Here is a 25,349-nt window from a genome sequence, read left to right on the forward strand (position 1 = left end):
AAAGTCAGAAATCAGGGTGTGGACAGAGCCCCACTCTCTCTGCACCCTGTAGGGTCCTCCTGGCTCTGCAATCTTTGCCATTCCTAGGCTTGTAGAGGCATCACCCTAACCCTGTCTTCACCTGGTGTCACCTCTTAAGGACACTAATATCAGATTAGGGCCCTCACCTCCTCTCTCCCAGAGAGAGGCATTTTCTGCCTCTCCTTGCTCTGCATCCCATGTCTGTGTCCAGGTGGCACCTGGTGTTTGGTCCCGTCCTGGCTAAGGCAATGCCCTACACAGGAAGGCGAGGCAGAGCAGCCCTGGTGTTGCCCACCAGGCATGACTGGTTTCCTCTGGATAGAAAGCCCCATGCTCTGAGGACCTGTGTCTTGGGGTGTCCTCATTACAGCAGCCCGGATGGCGTGTTAGCAGGTATGAAGGGACAGCACACCAGGTGAGGCTGACTGGCGAGCGCTACATGCACTCTCAGCAATTAAACAGTCAGGGGTGCCCCCCCCCGCACCACCCCCCTGCCGAAACCCACTGAATATGTCAAGGAAATGTCCTAACGATGCCTTTCTCCTGAACTGCAAGTGTTTTTTACAGAGAATGACCCTGAGGCTCAGTGGGTAGACAGTGGGCCCAATGAGACAGGATGAAGCTGGCTCCTGGTACAGGCTGCCTGTCCTGTTAAACCCAGGGCACTGTAGCTGGGCACTGCTGGCCTTTCCCAGGTAGCCCGGACGTGGCCCTTCCCTGGGCGTTGGTGTTGAATACTCACCCACTGCCCACCCACCGCAACGTGACCTACACCGTGGGCCTCCCAGCACATCCTAGCCAACATCCTGTCCCCATGTGTGCGCCACTGTTCAGCCTGTGCTGACGCTGGCATCCAGCTTGGGCAGCCGATATTTAACTGTTACTGCAGTGTCCCCAAAGTGGGCATAGCCAGTGACCATCATATAATCAGAACTTGACACCAGCCAGAACACGTGCCACTTGGGTCTGTTACTCTCTAAATGGTTACCCTGGACATGTATTCCAGAAGTACCTTGGAGTGAACATAAATATATTTTTATTATAATAAGGAGCAATCATTAATGATTATTAATAATTTAAAAATATTTATTGAGCACTGCTAAATGCTGTTTAAGGCATGTCGTAAGCAGGGAACTAAATTAACATGTACATCAAGAAACCGCACATTAGTTAGATGTCTTTGGGAATATTACATCTCTTCTGAGCCAGAAATACTCATAAGAACTGAATTTTTAGTTACTTAATTCCACTTCAGTTTTGATTCTTTCGGGAAAAAATCCTACTTGTGAATTTTTCAGATCTAGTGAGGATAAGAGTGCTGTATCAATTTTGCCATCTGTAACATGTCTTAGAGGAAACAAGCCTGTTCAGACGCACCTGGATGTTTACAGTAGCCCACCACCATGCACATGAGCTGTCTGGAAGGGAAACTGCAGCATAGGCGTCTCCCCCAGGGACGACCCTCCTGCCTGAACTGGCCAGTCCCCGGGACCCTGAATCAAGGATGGAGGGGACCTGTGACAGGGGAACAGGGGCAAACATCTCTGCTTCCCATTTTAGTCAGCGGTGTGACACTAAAGCAGAGCACTGCCCTCTACGCAATCCCGCTCACTGGGCTGGCAGCGTGAGGCTGGGGAGGCAGAGGCAGGGGACCGTTTATCCTGGAAGGAACTTTCCCTGAGCCTAGTACGAATATTAACATGTAAAACTAAGCTACTGCTGATGGCAGCCATGGAGACAGCTGAATGACAGATAGAGGGTCTCAGGGACTCTGTGTCAGGAATAAGCAGGGCCCATAAATCTGAAATGCCCAGGGCTACTGCCTAGTCAGATGGGGAGTAGTGGGCCAAAGGGACGCCAGTGGGGCACCCCTGCCCTCCAGGTGGGTGAGGGTAGAGGTGGCCTTCAGATGCTGCATCTGGGCCCCTTGCAGTCACCACTAGTAAGAAAACCTCAAAGCTGAGAAACTCATTTCCCCACAGCGGTTACTTTTATTGAATAGTGGCATCAGAAGCGCTGACACTACAGGAGGGAGTGAGACCTAGAGGTGAATAAGAACAGTCAGCCAGGACCCTGCTCACAAAACTTGTCCACAATAAGATGAGAGGGCCAGAACCCGCCACCAGAGCACCTGTCCCTCAGGAAGCCTTGCACTTGGCACCATGAGTCACTGGCTGTCACACGTGGGGTGATGAGTGTGGGACCAGATTCAGGCAGGACACTGAAAGGCTACTTGAGGAGCTTGGCCACATTCAGACTGGGAACTATGATTTCCTTGAAGATGGGCACGTAGTTCGGATTCGCCTGTGCGGGGCCCTGCTCCAGTGTCTCGATGATGGTCTGCTTCATGTCCCGGCTGGCGTCCCCTCGCATGGCCAGCAGAGCGCCGATGTGGTCGTCTCTGGGAAAGGAGGGGGAATGGTGGGGTGCATGGGCGGGGGCATCCGCTGCTCACCTCAGGCCTTACTTGAGCTCCCCACCCCTACCACCTGCTGTGGCTCAGCTGACACCAGGGGTCCCCAGAACAGGTCAACAGCTGCAAGTGAAAGACACGTCTCCCTTGTCACAACAGAGGGAGAGAAGCCCAAGTTTTCCAATCATAATGTGGTCTTTTTTTCAGTCTATAGTTGCAAAGTTTTTTAAAGGTTGCTTTTCTAAATCTTTGTTTAATGGACTAACTAGAGCGGGGGATGTCCAGGAGAGCACAGGACCATTGGTTCTTCCTGCTCGAAGCAACCCCAGAGCAACAGCAGGAAGAGCAGATGCCGGGGAAGCAACCTGAGTGCGTTCGCAGAGGCTGGCAGGAGCCTGCAGCCAGCCCTGTGGACAGGCCTCTGTCCCCATGAAGGCTGGGAAGTGTCCTGGCCAAACATAGCACACAGGCTCCCTTTCCCGAATCCACCAAAAGTACAATGTAAGCTTCCTAAAACCACTCTGCTCAGACACTTTCCCACTCACATCTAGTCCCAGGCCACCCCCACCCACACTCTGACACTTGGGAGGAAATGAACCACCACAGGGCTGGCAGGAGAGCACGTGAAATGCAGGCATATCTGCTATCATTCCCAGAGGCCCTCTCTGCCTGCCACTGTTGTCTGCACAGCTCACCCTCGAAGCAGCCCAGAGCTGCCGCACTATCATCCCTCCAGGTCACACCTAAAGCCTGGGACTCCAGGAATGATTATGCTACTCTGCTCCCCGAGTTCTAGCTGAGACAGGAGGCCATTACCTGATGTCTGGGTATTTGCTGACCAGAGTCGAGACTTCCAGGTAGAGCAGGGATGGATCTGTCAGCTTAATCACTTCAGCAATGGCGATGATCGTATCACAGTACCCATCCACTTCTTCACCAAATCCCTAGAAGTGAGCGTAAAGGCCACGAGCAGCATGCAGCACCACCATGCCTCAAGCCGGACACAGGCTGGAGTCTCTCAAACCCTCTCTTCGGCCGAGTATGCCTGGCTGGCCAGCCCATTCCTTCCTCTCATGTAAACATCAAGGAAGGGTCCCACAAGGGGCTATTCCCATGGGAGCACTCAACACAGAGACAGGGTTGAGGGCCTGAGCGGGTCATGAAGCCAGCTCAACCCCTCATGACAGAAGGGATGTGTAAGCACTGTATCTCGGAGCTGAAGTCTGGCTATGTGCTGACACCAGAAGTCCAAAAGCTACTGCCCTAAGCACATGGGCCCCAACCACAGGTCAGAGAGATCTGTACGCAGATTCTCCTGTTTACAAAGGAAAACAGTCGATTCCTGACATGACTGATCCTGATCAACTGACCTAGAAGTCCTATGGGTAGAAAATGGAAAAGAAGCCACAGCGATGCCTATTTAGTGACAGTGACTCTGAAAGGGCATGAGGCGGTGGCACTTACAGACGCGAGCTTGCGGAACAGGAAGCGCAGCTGCTCGGCCTCCCGGACCATCCTTTCAGCTCCCTCCTTGCGCTCCTCAGGGCTGCGGAAGGAGATGCGCTTCTGCATGACAGCCCGCAGGTACTCCACCACCACACGTCGGTGTGCTTCAGCCGTCATCCGCTGAGGAGCAGAGACACGTCAGCTCCGCGGACATGCGGACTTCCATTTAAATCTAGGTCGACATGTGAACAGAGCACATTCCTTCCCATTTCCCGTCAATACAAACAGCAGGACTTCAGAGTAAATAAATAAGCACATTTGTGACTTTTAATTATAATTTTTACTTTAGAAAATAACGCCAGCATTCACTGTTTCCCTAAAATCCAATGATGAAAGGGAATTACATAGGCAGGGTGCAGCACAAGCAGGTGCCCAGAGAGCTGACCCTGTGACTCAGATGCTGATCGTTCCAATCCAGAGGGCAAACAGAATAAAGGTCCCCACACAAGGCCTGCCTGCAGCCTCATGCGCCATGTCCCAGCAGCAGACATCACTGCAGGACGGCTTCCCGCCAGGTGCGCCAGCACAGCATGTGCTTTTCCCAGACCCCTTCACAGGGCCGCATGCCCTCCCCTCTGGGTAACTCCAGTCAACTCCTCTAGCTGCCCCACCCTGCACGTGTCTCAGAGCACTTCACCCCCAGGGTGGAGTTGGGGGTCAGTAGGGAAACTGGGGGCCCCGGGCCAGGTCCCAGCTCCAGCCCTCACAAATGGACAGGCTCCACAGGACAGACGTGCATGAAGCCCACACATCATGCCTCATCCACAGAAGGCTGTTTATGACCAGTCTCTGAAAATGGTGACAGAGCCTCAGGGGAAAGAGGAACCCCGAGTCCATCCACATGAGGAAGGGTCAGAGACGGTCATGGTTCTCTCCACAACACATGTGGACACAACAGAGACCTCGGCTCCTGCCGAGCCCACCTCCAGTGGCACATGGCACCAGGCGGTCATCCTGCAACTATGTAAACAAAACTGCACTGATGTGTTGAGTGGCATCACAGCCCCAGACCAAACAGAAGCTGTGTCTACTCGGGGAGGCTGGATGTTCTACTCCCTGTGCCAAAGGGAGGGGGACCCCAAACAAGACAAGCAAGAGAGCACCCAGCACCTGCGTGGGGTTGTGGCCAAGACCAAGGTCAAAGGACTGCATGCCGGTCCAACAGCCCAGGCTCTCAGGAGAGCAGACATTCTCATGTTAGGCATGAGCACCAGTCACACCGGGAGACAAGCCACCAAGCCTGGGAGTCCACAGAGACAACAAGCTCCCGGCCCAAGGACTCCACACGTAGACCCCAGACATCAACAGTTAAATCAACATACAAAATGTTTAAAGAAATAAAAAGTGGAACTAAAAACTGCGCAAGCAACAAGAAATTCAAAACTGACCAGAGCTGGCTGGTCCCACCAAACCTCTAAGCACCAGAGGCTCCTGACAGCTGTGAAGGGAACCATCAGTCAGGTGGACTTGAAACATCTGGGTCTCCCTGCAAGTACTACTTTTAATGGCAATTGGAAGAATTTCCTTTAAAATTTTGATTTAGATACAGGTGTCCACTGGGCTGGGTGTCCAGTACAACAAGACATGGAAAAGACATCAAAGCCATAAGGTCCAGAAATGACAACACACAATGTCACTATTCATAGATAAAATAACTATCTGCATAGAAACCTGAAAAGGTGTGGAGACAAATCCTAGGAACAATTAGTTTTACAAAGTGTCTGGATATGAGGTCAACATATCAATACCACTTCATTTCTAGTTAAAAAAGTTAGAAAGCCTGATTTTACAAATTAAACTTAAGAAAATTGTATTTATTTTCAGAGAAAGGGGAAAGGAGGGAGAGAGGGAGAGAAACATAGATATGCAAGAGAAACATTGATCAGTTGCCTCTTGTATGCCCCCAACTGGGGACCTGGCCTGTAACCCAGGCACGTGCCCTGACCAGGAATTGAACCGGCAACCTCTCACTCCACAGGAAGATGCCCAATGCACTGAGCCATCCTAGTCATGGCCAAATTAAATGTTTAATAACAACAACAGCAAAAACTACACGAGGCTGGGTGCATATGAAAAATATGCTCAAGCCCTAGATGAGGACACGGTGGCGTTTTTTGGTTAAAACTTGGAAAAGTCTAGACAGTGAGTAACAGAGGAGCTCCCTGTTCTCATGTGGCCTCTGTGGAATGGAAAAAGTCCAGTAGCCAATGTGTCTTGATGGGTAATCTGGACAGGGGACTGCCCTTTCTCCCTGTCCTCTCAACAAAGCCATGACCACCGCCACTGCTACCCACAGGGGTTCAGATCTGCAGCCGTCTGTCAGTGTGGGTTTAGTGGGGTGTCAGGAGGCAGTAAAGCCAGGTGAGTGATCTTAGTCTTCACCCAGAGGCCCCATTACCTCCAGCCCTATCTTATCTTTACACACTGATGTCTTCTGACTTGGGTTAATAAAACCACCTGCGAACTTCCTCTTACAGCACTACTTTGACACCGAATTCTACACAAGATGCCATGTGGGCTCCAGCATGCAGGTGAGCTCACACTAGTGACTGTGCCCCACACTCTTACCTTTTTATATGGCTTTTTAATTTTGGCAAAATCATTGAAATAGTCTTCCACGGTGACACAGATGATGTCTACAGCATTCGATCCCAAAAGCCACTTTCTTGTCATCAGCTCATTGAGATGTGTCTAAAAAGCACAGACCACAGAAAACATCACCTTGACACTGGGATCCTGGCATCAGGAGGAGGTGCTGCCCAACTGCCTGATGTGCTGATGTGAGTGACTGCACCTGGAAACCACAAGCACTACTGGTATGTGACTGCAAGTGTTTACTTTAACCACACGGGATTCCAACCATACACACCTTTGAGGTATGCAGGTATCTGTGTGTACACATTTCACCTTTAATGACTACTTATACAGGGTTGGGCAAAAGTAGGTGTACAGTTGTGAGTATGTGAAATAGTTTATTCTTATATCATTATTTTTTTTAATACAAACTACTTTTGCCCCAACCTGAATTTATTATTCAAATATTCTGTAATTTACCCACCCAATTCTGATGGACATTTAAAATTTTTCACATTTAGCAATTAGAAACAATGCTGCAGTGAATTTGTGCTCTTCTGCAAGCGAAGCTCCTATAAGTGGAGCTGCTCAAAAAGTATGCAAACTAAAACCTCAATTACCTGTTTCAAAACTGTCCTCCAGAAACTGCACAATTTACACTCTGCACAGAACACAAGACTGTCCCTTTGCTCCTGCCTTTGACAACACCGAGTGGCATCAATGTCTGCAATCCTTGCCATCTTGATAAGTAACAAATAATATTTTTTAAATTTGTATTTCTTTACCATCTAGATTCTGCTAATGAATGTAACAGTCTTCCTGTGATGTGATTCTAGCTTGTAATCACTGGTGTTTATTGGGAGCCTCTATTCAGTTGCGCTGCAGAACGACCAAAACTTAGACCTATACCACACAAAGCACACCACGTCACAGAAAATCCACGGCGCTTTAACTATGACTGAGGATGAAGGCAGGTGCACACTCAGCCCGAGTGCAGTCAGAGTGCCCAACCTCCAGGTCCAAGAAGACCTCCTCCAGCAGGCTGCTGCAGCCCTCCTTCGCGATGGCGTCCAGAATCCCATCCATACTCGGCTGGCTCAGAGACATGCCTTCTTCCACTTCATTTTTTAAATATTTCTTCTTTAAACTGACTATGGATTCTCTGCAAAGGAATGGTCGAGGCTCAGTGAGGCAGCTGAGTGCCTTCACATGCCTGTCTTTGTTCCTAACAGTCACTTACTTGAAGGTCTGGCAGTTGTTGATGATGGCGATCATATACTGCACGTAGCAGTGAGGGTGCTGCCGGTTTCTCAGGTGCTCCTCTTTATACAGCTGAGCTTCGTCTTTGTATCTGAGGACACACAACCCACATCAAACACGAGCAGAGGACAGCCTGCAGGTGTTTCCAACACCACGCTGACATCACTCCTAATAGATGGTTCACATTGCTAACGCTTGACCAGATGGAGTCTTTAACAACAACAAAAAAAATTTGGATGCTTTGTGCTAATAGAAGAACAGAAAAGTTGATCATTTTAAATGAATTATTAAAAATTAATTTCAAATCAACTCTCTGGAATAGGACTTAGTATTCTGATTATACAAATATTCTGAAATATTTTATTGTGAGTCACTGGGAAAGTATTATTTTATCTCACATAACTTACCTAGAAATTTATACAAAAGGAACATTATCAAGTATTAGATAAAATGTCTCTTTCTGAAACTCTCTGAAGGGACATCAAATTAAAAATAAATTAGACTCTTTAGATGCCATGAAAACAAACAACTGAGAGGGCTACATGTTTTATTTTTTAACTAATTATGGAAATCCTCAAACATTTACAGGAATAGAACACAATGAGCTATAGATCTTAAAAAAGAACCAAAATGAAAATTGGCAATTAAAGGGGAGTTACTCAGTATTTATCCTTTCTTTCTGTCCAAAGTGTGGTTCAAGTAATCAAATGGCTGAGGTAGATGAGGACAACTTCCTCTTTACAGAAGAATCCCACCTCATTCCTCTAATGAAATGACTAACTCAGGCCATGTCCCCTCCGATGGATGGCCAACGGGAAGTCTGAGGGGCTTGACTGCTGGTACCAAGCCACCAAAGTAGGACGGAGGGACATGCATCTCCTGATGTGCTGCCATGTGGAGCGCACACACACCACTTATGCAGGGTTCTTATAGAACAATACATAAATCAGGTGAATCCCACAAGCCGTTAGAGACAACTTGCGGTCGTGGGCAGACGGCAATCTGAGACCTGGGCTGGAGGATGCTGGTCACTCTACAGGACAGGACAACGTGCGCTCTCCACAAGCCAATGGCTTATAAAGGGGAAGGGACTGTTCTCCTGTATGGCAGACCTGAGAACCCAAAAAACCACAGTGATGTAGAATACGTAACCTTACAGACATATGTATGCGACCACTGGGAAAACCCAAGCACAAACTTGGTGTCAGATGGCCCCATGGAGTGACTGTGCAAGCTTTATGAGGGTTGTCAGCACTGTAGTTAGGGTAGGGAATGCAGGGGAAATGCCACAGTATCTGGGATTTTCTTTAAAGTTACTTCAGCAGAGAAGGAGCATGTGGGAGAGAAGGAAGGAGGGAAAGGGACAGAAAGAGGCAAGGGGTGGCTTGAAAGGGACAGTTTTTGAACCTGGATAATGGGCAAACAGTTTGTTATGTCATTCTACTTTTGCACAGCTTTGAAAATCTTCATGAACAATTCCAGGGGAGGGAGGTGTCCTGGAGATACAGTCCCTCTGAGCCCCCTGTCCCGGGCTGGCTCTGCTGGGGGTGCCTCCCAGAGGCAGGAATTCAGAGTGACCCCTGCTCCTGGAGCCGTCCGCCCCGCCCCAGAAATTCAGACGGCAGGAAGGGCGAGTGTCTCGGGATCCGCTCTGACTCCAATCCCGCAGTGTGCTGACAACACGACTGGGGCTGCCACGGATCACATCTGGGTTCTCAGGGGACTGGGGCATAGGAGGTAACAGGAAAAGGCCGCCTTTCTAAATAACAAAGGAAGGTGACTACAGTCAACCGAGGCTTCAATTCTTTTTTTAATATAAGGCATATCAGGACCAACAAATTTTTGTTTCTAATTTTTAAAAAACACGTACTTTCTAAATTAGTACAGTAGCAAAAATACATACCTACTTAAGAAAGAATTCATTTGCTGAAGACACAAACCTAGTACCTTTGTTTTCAAATCTTCACTTATCTGAGCAGCAACTTGAAGATTCTGTTCGAACATCTGAAAATTGGAGAACTTATGAATTCTAACATAAACTCACAAGAGCACAGGTTTCCCATTCCATAAAACCCCACCTGCTAACTGGTAGTTAGGGCAGTCCAAATTCAGGGGAAAAAAATGAAACCATGTGAAAAATAAAGTTAGTTAAACAAACAACTTTCTCACCGGGTAAAAAAAACCCAAGTGAGTCATTTACTAATTACCTGCAATGGGCAGGTCTCCTTGAAGGGGAAGCCGACGGGCAGACAGGGGCCCAGGGAGGTGACAAGGGTGCCGTACTGCGGTTAGTGATGGGGATTTCTTAAGAAGAATTAGGATATATGCTGGAGCTGAGGGAAACTGAACGTGAAAAGACAGAAGAGCCAGCAGGCTGAGCTCATCCCATGTCCTTGTTGCAAATGTGCTGTCATGATATCAGACTTTCCAAAATAAAGACAGGGAGAGGACCAATCTGTGGCTAACTTATAGTACCACCTGGAGAAAAACACCGCCAACACCCACTTCTGTAGGCTAGAGTCCCAGCACTCTCAGCAGACAGAGTACCATATGAACATTCCAACGGGGCTCAGCCCTCCTACTATCAGCCACCCAACTGAAAAAAACTGCACAGCCCAGAGAAAAAGGGAAGGACACTGGGGGACACCAGCAGGCGGCCACACACTGAAAAGTAAATTATCTGTAGGAATGCATGATTATCGTTAAAATCTAAAGGACTCTTCCCCAAATCCATCAGGTTAGACTCAATTCTGTGGCATTTACAAAGGCATTTACATTATCAGGAAACTCCAAACAAGCAACTCAAATCCAAGCGTTACACACAGAATAACAAAGAATTCCGTTCTAGTTCAAGTCCAAAAGGATTAGGAAAACTAAAGTGACCCTGGGCAGATCTACTTGGCAGGTAAACCCTCAGTTTCTTCAGTTCCAGAGAGAGAAGGACATGAGGCACGAGGCAGGGTTCTATCTATCTTTACTATGTAATGAGGCACTTTGTGTTCATTTATAAAACCCACAGACCCTAGTAATTACCCAGAAATGAACCCCAGAATCCACAGACGGTACCTGGAAGACAATGGCTGGGAGTGTCGTCTGGTAGTAGCCATCTTGGTCAGCTTCAGGCTCAGTCTCTTTTATCCAGTCTTTCTTGTCTGTTTCTAGAGCTTTCCGCAGCCAGGCAATGATGTTCGACTAAGGAAATTTGGCATCAGAGGAAGAGAGAAAAGAACATGCCCTCTGAGCCAAGGATACACTGGTGCAGCTGCAGAAACCAAACAAAGCAACCTAGGAATTCCTGTTCCCCAACAAGAGAACGCCAGAAAAGCCACCCCGAGAGCCAACTCCACAGTGGCAGTGCCCCCACCAGCCCCCACTGGCTTTGGGTCAGGTTCGTCACAAGTGCACAGGAGATCGAGACAGGCCTGTTCGTGGAAGACTGGACAACAGCACCATCCCCTCATGTGCACAGGGCCACCTCCCTGTTTCCAAGACGTGGGCCTCCGCATGTCAGAACACTGTCTGGTGGACAGGCAGGAAGCAGACCCTGCCCTCCTCATCCTATTCTGAGACTGTCTGGGGGTCACTAAGCAGCATTTGGTGCCCCCCTGGCACCCTCTCATTCCCAGGCATGATGCTCAGCAGCCCTTGCACCACCACACAACAGCAGGGCATCCCCGGGTGTTGCCAGCCTGCTGCAGACACGACAGCTTCCAACCAGAGACGGCTTCCATACCTACAGAATGTATATCCCAGACAATCTCCAGATTGGGCCACTCTCCTCATCTAACTTGCAAATGTACATTTCAAGACCCAATTTCCCATAAATAGAGCCTGTGCCTCCTTAGGAGGCCAATGTCAAGGCAGGGTCTTACCCCCTTCTTTTGCCCACTGGCACTGGTTCCAGGTTGACATGCACAGACTCGATGCAGCATCCAGGCACTAGACATAGATTGTTTTGGGACCACACGCCGCTCTACTCACAGTAAGAGTTGACATGTACGTGTCCAACAGCTCAGAGACCACAGCTGGAGAAAGCAAAGGCTCCAGGGTACTAACATCCACTTCCGGGGCCAGCTCCACATTTCCCATCATCTCTGTGCTACAGGAAAAGCCAGCAATGAGAAAGATTAAGAACCAGGAAAACCGACAGAAAATTCTCAGTTAAACACTGCTACTTCTTTCCACACACAAATACCCAATAACCCTAATGGCAGTCAGGAGGGGAGACGGGGCCTCGGGAAGAGCACTGGCCAAGGAGCCCCTGTGCCCACGTCACGAGGTACTGGAGGCGCACTTAGGAAAGAAGCCCTGTGAGGAAGAGATCTATTTGTTGCATCCACAGTGCCTCCCATGGAGACCAGGAGCAAATAGGAGGTGCTGAACAGACATGCTTCTGAAATAGAAGAATAACTTCTAGTGCAGAGAACATGTGACATCCATAATGAAACTCAAGTCAGCAAGGTAAATGTCACTGTATCCAGTCTACCATGCTTAAGAAGGCAGGGATATGGACTGAGTTGCAGAAAAAAAAAGTTTTCCTATAAAACAGTTAACACCTGTGTATGTGGTTGGGTCCTTCAAAGTCCAAGGTTCAACTGTCAGAAAATTCATATGCCTTATACTACCATCCCTAAATGTGTGTGTGTGTCTGCGTTTGTTTCTTTATTTTTATTCCTCATCTGAGGACACTTTTTCATTGTTTTTGTTCTGTTCTGTTTTGTTTTGTTTTGTCTTAGAGAGACAGAGAAACACTGATGTGAGAGAGAAACATCAAGTGGTTGCTTTCTCATACACGCCCCAACAGGGGATTGAGCCACAACCTGGGTATGTGCCCTGACCAGGAATCGAACCTGCAACCTTTCGTTTTATAGGATCATGCTCCAACCAATTCAGCCACATTGGCCAGAGCCCTAAATGTGTATTTAAATGACACTAGTCCACCCTCTATAAGAAATCTCAGGTCTTCCTGAATAAAATGGCACTTCATAATATTATGCCAATGTCAAAAGACTATTTACTTAACCCAGATGATTCCCCAAGAACCTTAATTCAGCAAGAAAATGTTTGTAGTATGAAAGCAGTTCAATTCTTCCCATGATAAAGTCCAATATGATGGAACAGGATAACAATAGGAAGCTGCCCAAGACAGAAAAGCTCTTACAATCTAGTGACTGAAAAACCAAATTAACACACAAAACTGGGCATGTCATACAAACGCACCCCCCATGGTCAGGTGGCTGGAGCACAGGCGAGGGCCCAGGGTCCAGATTTGAACCCTGTTCCCCACTTAAATCACTGGCTGTGTAAACTGGGCTCATTACTCCCTGTGCCTCAGTTCTCTCACATACCAAAGGAAGATGATCACCACAGTGCCTTCCTCATAGGGGACCCGTACAGGCCAAGGCTGCAGAGACGACAGCGGGATGAGGCGCATGGCAGCCTTGGACTCCTGGGCTCTGTGAGGGCAGCACACAGGAGGTAACAAAAGCTGCAGCCACAGGATCACCATTAAAAAGGTAAGGCATCTCCTTTCTCATTACATTTATCTGTGCTGAATGTTGTACACATTCTCTACCATAAGCTGTTACCAAAAACAAAACAAAACAAAACAAGTCCCAAAAACTTATTGCTAAAACAAGATTTAATTAATTTCTACACACTAGTGATAAGACTTTAAAAAAAAATTCCAATATAGTACTTAATACTGTTTCCTACTCACAAAACCATGTGCTTTCCTCTCAGCTAGCTCATGTTAAAGAAGTTCACCATACCTGACCGCTGTCTCATCTTGCGCCCTTTCCTGAAGTGATGAAGCCCGAAGGCTGAAATGCAAAAAGGATAACTGAGGCATGCTGGTGAGAAAAAAGAAAGCACACCTGCGGAAGGAGTGAGGGTGTCTCCTCACCAACCACAGTTACTCTAAAGGACCTCCTGGGCCCAAGTGTCCTCACCTGCCCACTGAAACCTCCTGCTCAGTGTCACCTCAACGAGAAAGTGGGTTAGTGCATAGTGAGCACTTAGTACCACAGGAAAGTCCAGCCTGAACTGCTCAATATAGACTGGATGTCAAAGGCAGAGGCACCACACAAATACGAGAGCATTCACGCAACCAGAGGCTGGGCCCTGACTTCAAGGACAAGCCCCCACAGAAAGAAGATTTTCATCAACCAGAAAATAATACCTGTGGGTGCGAAGCACCTGACTGGAGCAAAACAGTAGCTGTTTAGAGAAGGCCAGTATGTTTTTGTTACAGTTTCTACTTGAAAGAAAACAGGAGATGCAAAGTTAGCATTACCTTGTATAGGTGTTTAAGACCCAAGTCAACAGGCTCACAATTTCATTTGCTTCGAGGTCTTCCGATGCAAGCTCCTGCATCCGTGTGGTCAGGGCCTGGTGGTACATGCTCAGGAGATTCCTGAAGATCTCATAATGGGGAGGAAAACACTGAACCATCAAGTTTTTGGCAACAATGAGGTCATCTAGGACGTACTTCCTTATAATTTCTAAGTGGCGAACGAGCCACATCTTGTCAGACTCCCTGGTGTCTGCCTGCGTGCCCTCAATTCTGGTAGTTACAGTTCTGTCCAAGATGGCAAACATCTTCTCCTTCCAATTCTTGGGCCTCCCCGGAGGAACAAAGCCAGTTTGCTTTTTTCGATCAAGTATGCGCCTGTCAATCTTTTCTTCCCTTTCGATGATCCTGACAACTGACACCAGCAAGGTAGGGTCACGGCGGACAGTGACCAGCGACCTCTGTAGCACCATCCACAGCTGCTTGGCCAGCTCGTCAGAGAGTCCCTGTGTGCTCCCAAAGTAGCTGTGGATGAGGGTCATGTCACGAGTGTTCCCACTGTCTATGCGGTACTGCTCGTACATCAGACCGTCCCGGGAGCACTCCAAGTCCATCAGCTTCCGGTGGGCCTGCAGGAGCGCCCCTTGCTCGATGAGGTCCTGCGTTTCCCTCACAATCTCAGGCACTGGGGAAAAAGGCACAAGATGGTACTGTAAAAAACCACATAAGGCTGTGCAGGATTCTGGAAAAGCGGCAGAGGAGGAAGCACGAGGAAGCACGAGGAATCTGTCTCCCCACTACCTGGACAATTGCACTGACAGAATCTGTCTGATGTAATCACTATGGAACTCTAGAGTCTACTGAAGGCTTGCAACTTCCAAGGGAAGCCTGTGACAGTAAACTGCAGTTAATTTTAGTCACTTTCAGCTCTCATACAACAGCAGCTACTGTCCCCCACCTGCCACCACGCCTGCCACATTTACAGAGTTTATATATAGCTTTCAGGAGGCAGAGTATGCAAAAAGGGCCCTGACCGCCACATATTGGGGATTTGTGCTCCAATTGTTGATTGCTGCTTCTAATCACAGAGGTGCAGAGAGAAGTGGATACCACTGTTGCATGTCTCCTTTATTGTTGCAAGCCTCTCCCAAACTAGGTAAAGTGACTCCCAGGGAACTTACAGGACCACTGCCTTTTTATCGCTTTCATTTTTCTCTTTCTCCCTTTTGGAAACAAGGTGTTTTAAAGACTAGAGGATTCAAAAGCAACCTCATATAAAGGGGAATTTAGAAAGTGACTGCACAGGCCCAGGGAAAGGCAAAGGCTTAGGAAAGACTTGAGAAGACCTTCAGTTTACATCAGTTTAGCACAGATTGCCTATAACAATTTAAAAAAAAAAATCAAAACCAATAAATAAAAATCAGCATTCTTGGGGAAGAGAAGAATCTGATTGCGAGTTACAAAGTATTAGATTGAAATGTCTAGTGTTCAACCAAAAGAATCACAAGGCATACAATGATACCGGGAAGTATGAAGGTTCAAAGTAAAAAATAAATCAACAGAAACTGTCCTTGAAAAAGACTAGATGGCAAACTTATTAAACAAAGGTTTTAAAACAAGACTTAAATATGCTCGAAGAACTAAAGGAAGACATGGAGAAAGTTAAGAAAATGACACATGAACAAAATGGGAATATAAATCAAGATACAAAAAATTAAAAGGCACCCCCCCACGCCCCAAACTCAGGGACTAAAAAGTATAACTGAAATGAAAATTTTACTTCAGGGATTCAAAGACAGATTTGAGTAGGCGAAGAGAGAATCAGTAAACTTGAAAATGATACAACAGACATTATCAAGTACTAGAAACAGAAAGAAAAATGTCTTAAGAAGAGTGAACACAGCCCAAGGGGCTTCTGGAACACCATCAGACAGATCAACATGCACACTGTGGGAATCCTGGAAGAAGAAAAGGGGGAAAAGGGGGAACAAAGATTATCTGAAAATTGTAAAAAATTTACCAAATTTAATGAAATACCTGAATACAAACATCCAAAAGTTCAACAAACTCCAAGTCAGAAAAACTCAGGTACCCATACTAAGGCCTTGTAAACAAACTGCTGAAAGCCAAAAACACTGAATCCTGAAAGTAGCAAGAGAGGAGCAACTCGTTACATATAAGAGATCCTCAATAAAATCATGAGCAGATTTCTCATCAGAAACTTTGGAGACAAAGGACAAGTGGGCTGATATATTCAAAGTGTTAGAAGGAAAAAAAAAAACTGTCATCCAAGCATCCTACATCTGGCAAGACTATACTTCAGAAGTGAAGGAGAAATTAAGACATACCCAGACAAACAAAAGCCAATGGAGTCCATGACCACTAGACCTGTCCCACCAGAAATGTTCAAGGGAGTCCTACAAGGTGAAATGATGGGACATTAGACACTAACTTGAAGCTCTGTGGAGAAATAACTATCTCAACAAAGATAAACAGATGGGTAATTGTAAAAACTAGTAATTTTGTAAATTTGGTTTGTGACTCTACTTTTTATTCTACATAATTTAAGAGACTAATACATTTGGAAAACAAAATTATTAGTCCAAGGCATGTATTGCTGTAACTTTGGTTTATAATTCTACATTTTGTTTTATATATAATTTGAGAAACTAATGCATTAAAAAACTATTAGTTTATGTTTCTAGACACACAATGTATAAATATGTAATTCTGGGACACCAATAACTGAAAGGAGGTGAGGACAGAGTTGTAGAGGTACAGGGTTTTTATACGTTCCTGAAATTAAGCTTGCATAAATTTAAAGTATTTTAACTTTAGGATGGTTAAATGTAATCCCATGGGAACCACAGAGAAAACAGCTACAGAATATACGCAAAAGGAAAAGAGAAAATAATTAAAATATTTCAGCACAAAAAAGTCCACTAAACATGTAAGTAGACAATAATGCAGAACATAAAGGATGAAAAAGCTCTAAGGCATATAGAAAACAAATGGGAAAATGACAGAATTAAGTCCCTCTTTATCGGAAGTACTTAAAATGAAAATGGATTAAACTCTCCAAAAGATTGGAAGAACTGGTAAAAATCACACAAGAAACTCACTTGATATCGAAACCACAAATAGATTGAAAATAAAAGGATAGAAAGATATTCCATGCAAATAGTAATCAAAATGGAGCAGGGGCACTTATATATCAAACAAACTACTGAAATTTTTAAAAATTAAGAGACAAAGAGAATAGCATATATTAATAAAAGGTTCAATCCAGCAAGGCTATACAACAATGATAAACATTTATGCACCTAATGAGAGACCATCAAAATACTCACATATGAAGAAAAAGCAGACAGAACTGAATGGAGAAACACAGTTCTATAATAATAGCTGGAGACATCAATACACCACTCACAACAATGGCTAGAAAAATCAGACAGAAGGTAAGAAAATAGAGGATTTAAGCAACACCATAAACCAATAGATCTAACAGACATATACAGAACACTCTACCCAACAAAAAGTGTACACACATTTTTCTTAAGCACACATGAGACGTTTTCCAGGATAGACCACAGATTAGACCACAAATTAAATCTCAATAGAGTTTAAAAGATAGGTATCATCCAAAGTATCTTCTGTGACCACAATGGATAAAATTAGCAACCTGTAACAGATGAAAATTGACAAATGTGAGGAACTTAAACAACATCCTCTTACTCAATGGATCAAGGGGAAAACCACAAGGGAAATTAAAAATACTTATGGACAAATGAAAACACATTTTAAAATTTACAGGTTGCAAGGAAAGCAGTGCGAAAGGGGAAGTGTATAGCTATAAACACACTGAAAAGGAAGAAAGATTTCAAATCAACCACCTAACTTTACAATTTAAGGAACTAAAAAAAGAATAACAAGCTAAACTTAAAGCTACCCCAAAAAAAGGATATAATGATGATTAGAACAGAAATTTTTAAAAAAGAGGAAAATAGAAAAAAATCAACAAAACCAAAATGTAGTTCTTTGAAAAGATCACAACTGACAAATCTTTAGCTAGATGGACTAAGAAAAAAAAAAGGCTCAAATTCTAAAATCAGAAATGAAAGTGGGGACATTACTACCAATTCTACAGAAATAAAGAGAATACCATGAACAACTGTAGACCAACATACTGGATAACCTTGAGGAACTGGCAAATTACTACAAAGACACAACCTACTGAGACTAAGTCATGAAGAAACAAAATCAAAATAGACCTCTGTCTAGTAGGGAGCTAAGAGGAGGGGTAATGGGGAGCTATCACTTAATGGGTGTAGTTTCAGGGGGTTTTTCTTCCAGTATTGAGATACAATTGACATATTGCACTATACGAACAGGTTCAGTTTGTAAGATGAAGAGTTCTGAAAATGGATGATGATGCTAGTAGCACAATATGAAAGTACTTAATACCACAAAGCTGTACACTTAAAATGGTAAAGATAGTAAACTGTGTATTATATGTATTTTCATTTTTAAACAGTTGGGGGGAAAACATGCGCAGGGCACTAGTGAATTACAGGCAATGAGAAAAGTCTAGAGGGAGCCAAAGCAGCACAGTATCCTTCCAGGAAAAATCTCCTTCTAACAAAAGAAGTTATACAATGTAGGCACATTTGTTCAGGAAGGGAATGGAATTATTTTCAACTTCTGTGGATAAACTACTTCCATTAAAGAAACTTTTTGGTCATTTGGCATCAGCTTTACAAGGTAGGAGAAAATGCTGCCAGTCCACAGGCAAGTATAAGAGGAGGAAATTAACTAGGAAGGCACTAGCTTAATGTCATGAAGGAGATCCTGGTGTGAGGCCTTTGTTCCAATTCCAGGCAGTCCACAGTCATCACCAGGAGTTGCTTCCTAGGCACCCACCATGGAGTCAGTAGCGCTGTGCCATTAATGGGGGGACACGAGAAGCAACTCAGAGCGTGGCCCCAGGAAGATGAACACTCATGAAGCAATGGGGCCAGGTACTCAACAGCGCTGCCATGAGACACAGGAGTAAGAACAGGACACAGATCACCAAGCTACAAGGTGGCAGGAACAAGGCTTCCTGTGCTATGGATTCACAGTGGTGGGCAGGTAGGAAGAACTGCGCTAGGTTACACTCAGGGGTCAGGCAAAGTTTGGGGAAAGACAGAACTTGCTGAGACCAGACGTAAGATGAAGGCAGAGAAGTGACCAGACCATCCCAAAGATTCTTGCTGGGATACTAGAGAACCTGATGGAGGCAAGGGGACAAGGGGAAGGACAGGACCTGGGGTGGGGGGCGGCACACAAGGAGCTCCCGTCACAGCACCATGTGAGGAAGCTGTGCTGAACACAACAGGGAGCCCACCTAGGTAACAGCTGACAGCTGATACTTTCCTGAATAGGCCATGCAGCACTTTCCCTACCATTATGGAGGTGTTGGGAGATTACTCTGAAAGGGTCCTTCCCACTCCTTCCTGCCCCCCATCATCCCCACCACCCCCACAGCCTCCACCAGGTCTGGTTCCAGGTAAGACTGAAACTCCAGAGTGTGCCCCACCCCTGCCCTCCAGGCCACTGGCCTTTGCATACTCTTCCTCCTCCTGGGAACTGCTGCTCTCCTGAATCACGTCTCCATCTGATGATTACTCCCTCTCTGCCCTGTTCACAGGGCTGCTTCTCTTGCAGACCACAGGGGTGGTCTCCTGAAAGGATGTGGCGCATCTTTATTCTTCTGCCGCTGGCAGAGTCCCAGCTGGCCTACCTTTCTAACAACAGCCACCCTACTGCTGAGTGAACACACCTCACACAGCAGTGGATGTTACCCACGTCTGTGCCTCTGTCCTGACAAGCACAGAACTACTAGCCTTTACTTGCTCAGTTAATCATTTCCACCCATGTTCAAAATAAGAAGCTAACTGTGCAGGTAAAAATCACGCTTACTGCTCACTCTGAAACAGGTCTACAAAACACACTGCGCAGAAGCTGGACCACCTGGGCATCACCCAGAGTAACGAAAACCAGGCCAGAGCTGTGGGCATGAGCACCAGCAGCACTCTACCCTGTGATGCCTGCGGTGCCCAGCTGCCCTGCTATCGGCCCAGCTACCTGAGAAAATGTTCTTGAGGTTCTCCACGGCAGCAGCAAGCTGGCTGTGCCGCACCACGGCATCCTTCACGTCCTTGAGGCTCTCAATGGTGTTGATGCTCTGTCTCCAGTCCTTACTGACATCGCCCAAGGACCGCTGAATGTCCTTCACATCATTCAGTGCGTTGTGGAGCTGGCTCAGGCCTGTGCGCACCCCGTCTAACTGCGACTGGATAGCTGCCTGGGGGAGACGGGGCAGTGAGCGGTGCTGGGCAGCCACAAACAAAGCTTCCCAGGAGGCTCAAGCACAGAAATGCCATTTCAGTAGCAGGGAAAAGGCAATACGCAGAGAAAAGAGAGTAAAACTCAACAAGTACCTAATTGATTCTCAAGAGAACTTTTTATTTTCTTCATTAATGCCTTGGAAATAAACAGTATCTTTTAAAGGTTTTTGAGAAAGCCTCACAACACCCCTCACCCAGCCCCTCCACCTGAAGGGAATGGATGCCACTGCGGGTGTGCCTCAGGCCCTATGGCCACGCCTTAAATGGTATCTTTAGAAGGACCCCTCCTACGATCTCCCAGGGGCCTGTCAGTTTCCTAACAGGCCTTATCTCAGTGCAGAAAACTGTCAGGACCTGCTCATCAGCTTTAGAGATTAGGGGTCTCCTGCCATTCGGCCTGAATCAGACGCCACTCAAGGCCAGCCAGCTCCACTGTGCAGAGCTGGTGCATGTATGGTATGGACTCATTCTGCAGGCCCACTGGAATGCCACCCAGTGAACTGTACATTCAGAAGGAGAGAGTATGACAGAGGACACAGGTGGAAGGGAAGGGAAAGACCAGGTAGCACAAAAGAGGCCAGGAACACCTTTAACCCAGGAGTGTTATGTTGCATTTAGAAATAATTAACAACAGACTACACAAGGTTTCTAAGTCACTATTGATAATCCTTACTTAATCCCACAAGTTTCTAGAACAGATTAAAATTCTGACTAAAAAGGCAGCAAGTCCACACTCTTTAAAATTAATATGAAACTGCTGTTTGAAATCCATTCATGGTTTTGGGATGCTTCCTTGGTACAAATGGCTTCATTCTGCCTCACCAAGGCTGCCCTTACCTTACCTGGATGCTAGCATTTTCTAGTGGAGAGCTGACCTCACTGCCTTATCAGTGTGAGAATTCACTTTCCTCAAAGCCAAATTCTCAACCAGGGGTGTCTACCCTGCGGCCCAGGACGGCTATGAATCACGTCCAACACAAAATCAAAAATTTACTTAAAATCTTTTTTTGCTCATCAGTTTTCGTTAGTGTTTGTGTATTTAATCTGCGGCCCAAGACAGCTCTTCTTCCAGTGTGGCCCAGAGATGCCAAAAGGTTGGACACCCCTGCAATCATTCTGCTGCTTGTTAACCATAGCAGCCTAGGGTTTTTAACATTTTTATAACTATACTGAATGTGTATATTTTAAAGAAATCCCCCCTTTTCATATGAATTAAGTTGAAAACCAATACAAATCATAAAATATCTTGAAAAGAATGCTTTCTTGCCCTTCTCTCACACACTCTTAATACACGTGCCTAACTCTCTTCCTCCCTCCTACCCCAGGGCCAGCAGAATACCTGGCACACGGTAAGCCTGTTACAGCATGTGCTGAAGTGATCTAAACAAAATATCCTCAGGAAGCACTCTGTAGAAGAGCTTTTAAAAAGTGAAGTGGAAACTCCAGGTGCTTACAAGGATTGTTCCCCTGGTGTTTTCAATATCCCCACAATCTCATTTATAAATCTACTGACTGGTAACAGACTGTTGGACGGAATGTGCGAGGTAGAGGTAATGCTCTGCTCTGTCTCTTTCCAGGTCATCACTAAGTCTAATTTAGGAAAATTACAATAATTAAGTTAAGAACCTAAAACTCAAGATAAATAACTATGTCCTGCCTGAGGATTCAACAGGTGCCTGTGGCCTCTCTGGCCTCATACCTTTAGTCTGGCCTCCACGGAGGCCTTTTTCCGGGCCTCTCTTCTGCGATACTGCTCCACTTTGTCCAGCTGGTCTGGGCGCTGAAGCATCCCCGCAACCCTTTGGACTGCTGTTGCAACAGCCTCCCAGTCAGTCTCCTTCATGGTTAAAAAGCAGGCAGAATCTCAGAACCTGTCATACTAGAGTTATGAACCCTGTGTGCATGAGGGAGAGGGAACAAGAGGGGAAGCATGTTAGTAAGGTAGTAATATTAGATACACAATTCATCCCCCCACCAATAGTCAGTGGAGTTATAAGGAGAGCGTTTGATTAATCCAGTAAACCTGAAAGAACAGTGGAGTATGATTATCAACCCCTAAATAATCAATATAAACCTCAAGAACTCAAATATGGAGAAAGTTCTACCTTTAGGGGGAGCAGTGGCATTCACAAGTATAAGATATGAACACATAGAGGATGTCTCTATGTGGACCCCATACCACTCAGCATATGCAGACATCAGTCTCCAAGGCATTTCTCTTGCCCAGAAAGGTACAATCTCTAATTTCAAAAGCCATCACACCACTCCTTGGCCATGCTTGTGGGGCAGCTGTAGCAGAATGGCTCAGTGAGAGGCACAAGGACAGTACACATCACACCCCAGCTTAAGTCCCAGCACACATCCTACGATAACCCTCAAAAATTACTCATGTCTGTAACATCCAGATTCCTGTTTCCTACTACTTAACAGAGCCTAGTAAACAAAGGTGAGAGGACAGAAGACTCACGTACAACAAAAAGAGATGCTCCAATACCAAGCAAACCTGCTTTAACCCCAGCACCACCAACATCCTGGTCATGGACTTAAAAGGAAGAGTTGGTGAGTGTCTGGCAAATGAGAGCATCAAACAAGAGTCCGTTCTGCTTGTCTTCAGCCACTGAACTTTCATTTTCATGCATGTTTTCTGTAAACAACTTCTCAAAGACACAAAAAAGACCCACTCTCTCCCTATATTTTCCATTCCCTGTTCCCACATGCTTTCAGAAAAACAATGAAATCCACGGAGAATTTCCTGTGTTAAATAAGTCCTCTGTACATAATATGGTGTTTCATTCCTCTTTTAAATGGAACTACATTGGAGCCACTGTCTTTCTTTCTTGCTTTCTTTTCCTGGTTATGAAGTAATGGAACCAATGCAGAAAATCTGAACAGGCAACCGCGCCTTAAGTCCGCCATCCAGAGGAAGGCACTTCTATCAGGGCTCCCGGTTTTTCCTTTGCATTCCGAAGTTGACATCCACCTGCGTACACAACCCTGTATTTGCTTTATTTCCTTGTTTCACTTTGACATGTTTCCAGCATTGCCAGAGACATTAACACCTGTACGATTTCCACTATGCGGCGGAGAGTCGTACAAGAAAGGATCTCCAGCGACCGCAGGTGCGCAAAGCATCAGTCTGAGCCTCGGGAATGTAGGCGGCCGCAGCTCCGAATGCCGTTACTGGGCACCCTAGAAACCGGACGGTCACTTCGCAACGGGGCCCCCAGACGAGGGGCGACACCGCGGCCGCTCACAGGGAGGCGACGACTGACTGCGGCCCGAATATACTTGGGGTGACGGGACGACAGTGGCGGCTGCTGCCAGGACTGCGTCACCCACTTCCGGGGCCGCGCCGCGCCCCGCCCCGCCCGCCCGTGCCCGGGGAGGGACTGCAGCGGAGGCCGGAGGCCACCGCCCAGGGACCCGCGTCCGCCCCCGCCCCTGTCCGCAGCCCCCTCACCGTCAGTACCTCTGCCGCCCGCCGCCCGACCGGAATTGAGCTGTCCGCGGCCACTTCCGCTTCCGGCCGCACTACCGGAAGGGCGGGGCTGGTGGCGTCGCAGCCCCGGGAGACTTCCAGGATCCACGCGACCTCACCCTCCGGCTGGTTGATTGCTGGTGGGAGGGGCGCTGAGGCCCTCTCCTGTCGGTAAACGGGCCGTCCCTTCCCTCGGACCCCATCGTCAGGACTCACCCTCACCCGCGCTGTTGTCCCGCACGTCCTCGGTAACACTTTTGTGTGTCTCCACCCCGGCGCCCACCTCTGATGCTTCCTGTTCATCTGCTACACCTGTCTGCCTGGCACTGTGTGGAGCCCTGTCCCCAGACCAACGATTGGCATGTGGCGAACGCTCTGTTAAAGAGCGTCACATTTGACACCCGACACCCTTCGTGTCACTTGGCAGTTTCTTCGTTAGCTGTCGTCTTCGCACCCTGGAATCTGACGTGAACTAAATCCGTCGGGGACTACAAACAGATCAGAAAGCCCGTGCGGGGCAGCCAACCTGGCCCTGGCAGCCAGGGAATGCCGGAATGCGAGGCCAGGGGCCCGAGCCCGAGGGGCTTGCAGAACGAAGTTGCCTCGCTGGCTGGGCGCGAGGGTCAGGGGTGTGCAGGGGGTGAACTGGAAAGGAAGCCGGAGAAAGAGGGTCATGCTGTTACTCCCTGAGGAAGAAACATGTACTAATAAAGTTTCAGGGCTTGTCTGTTGTGGCACTATTTACCTTAACTCAAACTGAAAAGGAAACCTTTCACTGTTACCAACTACTAGACTGTACCGATGGGCACCTGCTGGGAGTCAGCCGAGATGGTGCTAATAGGGCAGAGTCCTGAACAGGCAGGGAGCAGATCCGGAGAGGAGGGAGGTGGGGCAGTAGCAGAGGGGATGAGCACCTGCACACAAACCTGTGAATACACACATGCACATGTGATCCCACAGACATGCACGCACCTGGGTGCACAGTGGGAGAGGGGGCAGGAAGACGGAGGTGTGTGAGCCCACCACCATTGCCAGAGAAGCTTTGTTAAATGACTTTTATCTTTTTCATCCTTAAAAACCAGAAGAAGAAAACATTGATTAAAAATCTTTTCTGACTTCTGGGTTTTGGTTTTGTTTTTGTTTTTTGGCAAACCAAATAACTGAAATGCCTCCTATAAAACATTGAATAAAAATAGCAATCACCCATTTAAATGCACAGAAGAATTCACAAGCAAACACAGGAAATGACCAAGGTGACAAAGCAAAGAGGGGAGAGTGAGGTGAGTGAAAACTTCCCCTGGAGTAGGGGTGGGGGGATAGTCCTAATGCCCAAGGTGGGGCCACAGCTCCAGCAGGTGGCCTCTAACACTCCTCCATGAGGCCAGGACACTCAAAGTGTGCGTCAGTGTAAGAGTG

General features: G+C 46.9%; 1 protein-coding gene across 4 annotated transcripts; it reads right to left on the bottom strand.

The window, feature by feature from the left end:
• Positions 1–1,151: 1,151 nt before the first annotated feature.
• On the bottom strand, positions 1,152–23,996 carry EXOC3 (exocyst complex component 3). 4 transcript variants are annotated; one of them, XM_054578366.1, is made up of 13 exons: positions 23,925–23,996; positions 22,155–22,349; positions 20,193–20,412; positions 14,070–14,751; positions 11,756–11,873; positions 10,841–10,966; positions 9,678–9,778; positions 7,755–7,865; positions 7,526–7,676; positions 6,509–6,631; positions 3,899–4,060; positions 3,251–3,378; positions 1,152–2,422 (listed from the first exon to the last, which is right to left on the bottom strand). In XM_054578366.1, exons 2-13 carry the CDS (start codon positions 22,296–22,298, stop codon positions 2,251–2,253), a joined length of 2,238 nt encoding a protein of 745 aa, XP_054434341.1. In that variant the 5' UTR covers positions 22,299–22,349; positions 23,925–23,996; the 3' UTR covers positions 1,152–2,250. The 4 variants fall into 4 exon arrangements, with proteins under 4 accessions (XP_054434341.1, XP_054434340.1, XP_054434342.1 ...); XM_054578365.1 differs by having other exon boundaries at positions 23,916–23,958; XM_054578367.1 differs by lacking the exon at positions 23,925–23,996 and adding an exon at positions 22,959–23,574.
• Between the last annotated feature and the right edge of the window lie 1,353 nt (positions 23,997–25,349).

Source organism: Pteronotus mesoamericanus, unplaced genomic scaffold (genome assembly GCF_021234165.1).
Source record: "Pteronotus mesoamericanus isolate MK-2021 breed Mesoamerican mustached bat unplaced genomic scaffold, CSHL_Meso_final contig_50, whole genome shotgun sequence".
In the NCBI taxonomy this organism is placed as follows: Eukaryota; Metazoa; Chordata; class Mammalia; order Chiroptera; family Mormoopidae; genus Pteronotus; species Pteronotus mesoamericanus.